Source organism: Pleurodeles waltl, chromosome 8 (genome assembly GCF_031143425.1).
Source record: "Pleurodeles waltl isolate 20211129_DDA chromosome 8, aPleWal1.hap1.20221129, whole genome shotgun sequence".
Classification (NCBI taxonomy): domain Eukaryota; kingdom Metazoa; phylum Chordata; class Amphibia; order Caudata; family Salamandridae; genus Pleurodeles; species Pleurodeles waltl.
The window spans coordinates 1,077,854,899-1,077,862,145 of record NC_090447.1 but is presented as its reverse complement, the minus strand read 5'-3'; the positions used below and the strand labels follow the sequence as shown (position 1 = coordinate 1,077,862,145).

The 7,247-nt window shown below is 45.0% G+C and overlaps 1 protein-coding gene across 4 annotated transcripts in view; it reads right to left on the bottom strand.

Moving 5' to 3' along the window:
* Positions 1 to 4,463: 4,463 nt before the first annotated feature.
* DIAPH3 (diaphanous related formin 3) overlaps positions 4,464 to 7,247 on the bottom strand; it is a 1,960,340-nt gene continuing 1,957,556 nt past the window's right edge. For all 4 annotated transcript variants that reach the window (XM_069205304.1, XM_069205305.1, XM_069205302.1 and 1 more), the window contains one exon: positions 4,464 to 6,873. In XM_069205304.1, coding sequence (XP_069061405.1) covers positions 6,614 to 6,873 — 260 coding nt within the window. In that variant the 3' untranslated portion in view covers positions 4,464 to 6,613. The remainder of the gene's footprint in view (positions 6,874 to 7,247) is intronic.

The following is a 7,247-nucleotide window of genomic DNA, read 5'->3' as shown; positions in this document are numbered from 1 at the left end:
CAGGTCATAGCCCCACTGAACTATCTGCAGGGCCCATCTGTTGGACGTCATTCTTTGTCACCTGTGGAGATAATTTTGGATCCTGCCTCCCATAGGATGGTTGTGTGCCATTAGGGACAAATGAATGCGGCTAAAGGTTGTTGTTGCACCTGGGCAGTGTCTGCTTGATCCCAACCCCATGAAGAAAGAGCCAGTGGTGCCTGTTGCAGGGACGGTGGGCCATGGAGTTGCCACTACACCAACCCACTGGAGTAGCCATGAAAGTGGTGAAACTGCTGAGGGTACTGTCTCACAGGGGTGGAGAGGCCCAATGAATGATTCACGGCTCAGCTTTGTTTAAAGCTTTCCTGTACTGAATCAGCCTTTTCGCGAAACAGGTGAGACTTTTCAAATGTCATGTATATTAAAGGGGCTTACACATCCTGAGAAGACCGTGGATCGCTTTCAAACATGCTGCCAGATCACCATATTAGTGCCAACTGCTTGACCCAAGCAATCAGTAGTATCTAATCCAGACCAGATGATATTCCATGATGGATGGTTTGAGCCCGGTTAGCTCAAAGTTTTTTTAAGACTGCCTGCAAGATCTCACATCCATGTCCCATAAGGCAGGAATATACCTCCCCGGCAAACAGACGTCATTGACTGATCGAAGGGCAAGAATGGCCGAATATCTCAATCCGTTTTGGTTCTCATTCAGGAGAAGTTGTGGGGAAAGAATTGGGGGTTCACCCTACTGGTGGAAGCATGAACCACCGAATGTTCTGGTGTAGGGTGCTGTGCCCAAAAATCATGGTCACCAAGTGCCAGTCTTTGGCGTTTGGTAATCTGCCGGAATGGCACGAACAGGAGTAGACCAGGTGCCCAGTCAGGGTTAATTAAATGAAAGTAAAGGTTCTCATGAAGTTTGTGCCGGATGCAAAACTTCTGCTAGTACGTTAGATTTGACTTCTAAAGTTTGCACTTACATATCCAATACCTCTGCTGCACGCCTCATTACCACGGTCAATGAGCCACTCTCTTCTGTTGATAGTCCAAGGGTAAAAACAACTCATTGCGCACTTAAGCGCACAACCTACTGGCATCCTGCAAGTCCATCTATTAATTATCATCATCATCAAAATGTTTGGGAAAATAATCCCCTTCATCTACAAAGGCCAGCTGGATCAAATAAGGGTCAGAACCGAGAATCTGTTGGCGCGGCTGCTTGGTAAAGGCATCACTCCACGTCTGAGTAAACTTCAGTCAGGTGCACTGGTACAGCTTTGAGACACGATCTTGGTTGGGGCCAACAGGAATTTGGCCTGGAGCTGGATCGGACTGTAGGAACAGTGTCTTTCTCTTGTGCCATTCTCAGAGAGGTCAGTAGGGATTTCAGTGACAGAATGGAAGTCGGCTCAGACATTGAAGCAGAACCTGAGATGGGTTAGGGGACAGACAGTGGTGAGGGCGGACCGCTGATGGTAACCCGACTGAGGCCTCTGTGGGATCTTTAGGGCCTGAAGGCACACTAGAGGGAGCCAGAACAGAGCCAAAAATTCCCAACATGGCCTCACAAAGGGCTTCAATCTGTTGCAACTTTGCTGATGAACCCATAAACTCAGGTGCATCTAGATCACCTGTGGAGGCAACTCCTTGGCAGGGAACCAGGAGCAAGACTGAGAGGCACTCTGATGTCCCTGGAACTTCTCAGGTTAAGACTGGTGGAACTAGGACAAGTCATACTTGGTCTTTTGTGCTTCTGTTTTGACTGACTTACAGGAAAGGTTGGACCACAAAGAATACCTGATGTGGAAATGGCTCAGAGAGCAGGTCCTAGCCTTCAATTTCGAGCAGAAGTGGGACATCTGAAACTTCTTTCAGTGTTTGGTGATGTACAGCCTTGTGTTCCTGGATCGCCTTTAGACTCACAAGGGCACACTCCTAGCAGAACTTGGAGTTGAGCGCCAAACCCACACACGAGTCACATTTCCTGGGGTCTGTTGCAGACATGTTTTTTTTAACGGCAGTCCTACTTAAACCCTATAGTTTTAAGAGGAGACGTAGGCCCTCATTCTGAACACAGCAGGAATCCCCGCCGTGTTCATGCTGGCGGTCTGAACACAGACCGCCAGCCTTTTGAGGACTCCGCCAGCCCAATAATGAACATTACTCAGGGCCGGCGGGCAGTCACAATGTTTCCACCCGCCGACCCAGTGGAATGCTGGGCATGGACACTGCCGACCGCTCCACATGGAGGCGTCATCAATGCCTCAGTGCGGCGGGTGCAGCAGCACCCGTTGCGCAAATCACTGCCCGTAAATTGGGCAGTGACCTGCGTGATGGGGCTGAGCACTGGGGCCCCTGCTAAGTACATGGGCCCCCAAGGGGGCCCCAGGGCACCCCTTCCGCTAGCCTTTCCCTGGCAGGGGAACATGCCAGGGAAAGGCTGGAGGAACAAGGTTTTGTTATCCAGAGGGCTGTGCAGCTTTGAGCGCTGCCCTGCCAGTTAAAGAAACCTGCCATCGTCAGGCTGCCTGTCGGCGGTAGCCTGGCAGTTGCGGGGGCTGCCTGTGGCGGTCTTGCCTTGTTCATAATATGGCGGTCCAGACCGCCATGCTGTTGGGGTCATTTCCGCCACCGCCGGCATGGCGGTCTGAACCGCCATGTTCATAATGAGGGCGACAGTTCCCTTACACACTTAAAAACTGAATGGGGCAAGAAAAACTAGTCAGAGACAAGGGAAACGTTGGGAGTGAGCTTAGGACCCATTGTACAAAGGTGTGGAAGAATAGAACTGATGTCAATGCACCAGGGTGGTGCCTATATGCATCTCAATCATCAATTCTGGTGCAGAACAAAGTCAACATAGAGCCGTATGACACCACCTACCAGCATGCAGGAGCACTGCAGTTAAAATCTGGATCCAGTCTGGTGCATGAGGATATTCCATAGGTGTTCTGCATAATCTTACCTGGAAAACAAATACTAGCACTCTAGTGGCGGTGTCATCATGCATTAGGCCCAAACCAGGAAGTTACATTTGAAAACCTAGTAATGACATTCGGTTTGTGCAATGCACCTGTGGCATTTCAACACAGTAGCAAAGACCGTTTTAGACACATTTCAATTGATTCATTGTTATATTTTTCAATTAGTTTTATCTTTTCTGAGTCACTAAAAGAACACTGAAAGCATGTAAATTAACCTTTCAGACAGAGTTATCCACCGGTCGGACCACAAGCGATTAGATTTTCCTGGTGCGGAACTCCAGGCTGCAGGAAAATGTTACTTACCTTCAGTCAGGAACGTTCTGGTGGATAATATATATACACCTCGATTTCTCTCCTCTTGAATACCTTTCAGGCACCATACTGGATCTGAAAAATTAGCTCTCTTGCACTGATAGGTGGTATCACGGGTCCAAGTGAATGAACTCTGACACATCCCCAGATGAGACATCACAGAACCATAAATGGCTCCACCAAGCGCTCTGATGTCAATTCCTTTCTCCTGCACCCCTCTACGTAGATCTGATGTGCTTTTTGTCTGTTCCCAATGTCTGCAGCACAGTAGATCCTATGTTCTTCCTGTTCGAGTTTCCTTGTCAGTCTTCCCGCTGTTCCGGTGTCTTTCCCTAAGCATGTTCTGAGTCATCACATACCCTGTTTGGTTCAGGCCATCCTTGCCACAGATGTCAGTGGAAGTAAGGTGTACCCTCTGATGGAGCAACCAGGCAGCTGTGGGTGCCATTAATCCAGATCTAGTTCTAGATCCATCTCTTGAAGTCGTTTTTGCTTCTTTGTCAGGGTTGCCCTCCCTCCGCACTATTACAACAATCCGGTTGCCAAGTGTTCCTCATATCTGACATCACTCATGACCTCGGGGCAGGTCATCTGTTTTGTAGCGGTCACCTCCTAGACTTCGAACTGGATATGAAGAGGTTAGGAACCTGCATGTATTAGTGTCCATCAGAAACGAGGTAAAGTAAACAAGCTGGGGGAAGGGATAAGTCAGGCAAAAGCATAGTATAGTTGTACATTTACAGAGCCATTAAAGCAGATGAACTGTTTACTTAAAGTTTAGAAAAACAGATCTGCTACTGGAAGATCAGGTAAATGCTCCTTTCTGCATTCAAATGTTTTATGAAATGCATAATGTTTATATGGTCAGTGCTTTTGCTGAGAACATGTCATGGATCCAGAAAAACACAGATGCAATCACAGTGTCTGACATCAAAATATCCCCAGTGTATAATCAATTATATCACAGAATATTAAGTTTTTTATAGACTCGATATTGCTGGACAAATGGTTGTGAAGGGGGGATAACACTGGGATATTCTGGCATCTTTGGGAAAGTTTCCTCTTCATTTTCAAAGTAAAAAATATAGAGAGGGCTGCAAAGTCCTCGTAAAAAATTCTCACCTCCATACACCAGCTCCTGTGTAATTAATGTGCCTGACAAATGTGCCAACACGCATAGGGATCTTACACATTTATTTAGCCACCTTTTGTTGAATACGCTCAACGGTATATTGGCAAACGTAAAGGGAACATTATCTTTTACAAAAGAAAACATGTCCAGTATGAAAAGAATGTAATCCAGAAAAAATACCAAAATGTTATTATTGTACTCTTATCGGACATATGTGGAAGCCTTAAAAACATTTAAAGACAGACTGCAGAGGACAAATTGTACTTATTTTGCCAAAAAGCACGCCATAGATGATCATCCTAAAAGAGCTGCGTAGAATGTCATAATTAATACCTGGTCATCCGACAACAGTACGGTGGTGACAGATTGTCATGAACTGAACTTAAACAATCAGTAGTCCTTTAAATTTAGTTATTTGTGCTTCAACACGAGCTATAACTGCATGGTATGAAGTACCACCCACGCATCTCCATTACTTCATTTTCATTTATATACCTGTACCCGAATTTTCCTCATCATACCACACGTTACAGACCACGTTTCCCCAAGAAAATGAGGCTCGGAATTTATTTTGTTTCGTCATGTTTTAGTACTGCCCGCCTTTAAAAAACAAAGACATTTACGTCTAGGCAGATATGCCACCAGGATGATTACCTCCAAATGTGTTTTATTCCTACTTTCTCTAAATGTATGTAGTTCCTTGCAAGCAGCGTATCCCATCCACAGTGAAAAGGTGGCAGTCTGTTTGAGAGGTACCCAACAAGGCCTGCTTCCGTACTGCAATCTTGCACGAGCAGCCCATAATCAAGGTAGGCGTTTACAGGGCATTGAAATACAAAATGTTGAACTTTTTGCTCGCTTACTGGTTGATATTCCTCCTGGACCGAATAAACTACAAACAGGCTCTTGACTTGTTCAGCTCCAAAGTCACAACCACTGAGCCCTACAACAAAAGAAGGCATGCAGAACAGAGAGCACATCAAATAGGAAAATACCAACACAGTACTACATTCAGAAAACACACCTTTTACAATAAACGAGTTCTAAACAAATGATTTGGTAAACACACATCTTGAGGCGCCAGCTCACAGGGACAAAGCTTGCTGTTGCAATTAATACATCTGTGAATATATATTATAATATTGTAGGTTAGATCATATATATACATAGCAAATAAGTGCTTCACTTTAAATATTAAGAAATTAACAAAAAGCCTTATGGAAAAAACTCTGCAAGTGCTCAATGTTGAATTATCCTATGCACATTTGAAGCAGGCGAAGCTCTTAAAAGATGACCAAATAGAGTGAGGTTCATTGTAACTTTAGTAGGTGAGCCTCCTGATCATGACTAGGTGTGTGCAAAATCATGCAGTAGTTTGAAGCATTCGCCAAGATCATTTTCAGCAGTGACTACGTGCATCATTGTCCATTCAACACTCTGTATACACTGTACAAAAGAATAGTATTGCATAGAAAAATCAGATTTGTGTTTCACTCCGTGATAGCATGCTAAATATACTGCCAATGTGTGTATGTATATAAAACTATATGTTGTGCTTTGGTCAGATAGATGCTTCCCTTGGGTTGCAATAACTATGTACAAAATAAGATGCCATTATACAGTTGTTGTTCCCCACCCCCATCACTAATGCATTACCAGATTCACTAGCAGGGTACCAGTGAGGTGTGTGAATTGTGCATTATAGGTTACACACCAGAAAAGTTCAATAAGGCTGTTTTTGGGAGACAGGCCATTTTTGAGTTTCAAATGAGCAGTTCCAAGCTGCTGCATGTGAAGTAAGTCCAAGACATTGTTAAAGATAGGAAACTTTCACTGACAATTTAAGAAACCATGATCAATGTAAAGTAGCCTGAGCGAGTGCTGCAGAGAACTCCTTAAATGGTGTGATGTCTAGGCCCTCGAGCACCTTAGATCTGCAAGGTATCTTAACATGCAAGGACCTGCTGAAACTGATGAGTAACCCAACTGACCTACACTTTGATAAGCTATCAAAGAGATGTGCAAGACCCAGATGGGTAGGTAGTGCATTAAATGAATATATTCAAAATACTGTATGATATAAAAAAAATTAAGCACACAAATAAATGTCAGTCACACAAAATGGCCTGGACTCGAGACGCGGTAGTCGAACACTCCTTAGATGCATCACGTTTGCAATGTCCGTTGCAGTGGAGGTCTACAAGGCCCTCAGTCTTGCTAGCAGGGCCTCTACTTCGGGTACAGGCTCGGACTTGGAAGTTGAGCCACCAGGTTCATTCACCTGCTCGTGAATGCTTTCCGAATTACAGCCTGCCTTCTTTCCTGCAACTTTGGCCCGCGTCGTCGATGAATGTGATTCGGCTTCATAATTAAGTTCCTTTGCAACGGGAGCCCTTGAGGCATTAAAGTTGATATTGTGGCGTGAACGCGATCTTTCCAGTGATGTCTTCTGGTTTTCTACAATGGAGAGTAAGAAAGGATATCATTAGCAAACTAGACAACAAAATCAGTGGCGGTCGGCAGCTTTAGGAGGGAGGGGGGCGGGCGGGGCACACACACACACACATACACACACTCATTCTTTCACACACAGACACGCACGCAAGCACATCCATTAACAACACTCATACCATTCAAACATGCACGCACGCACCAAACATTCATTTTAAAACATCATACACACTCATTCTTTCACACACGCACGCACATCCATTAACAACATTCATACCATTCAAACATGCATGCACGCACCAAACATTCAATTTGAAACATCATACACATACACAAACTTACCTTCGGCCTCCAGGTCCCAGGGGGGTTGGGACTGCTGC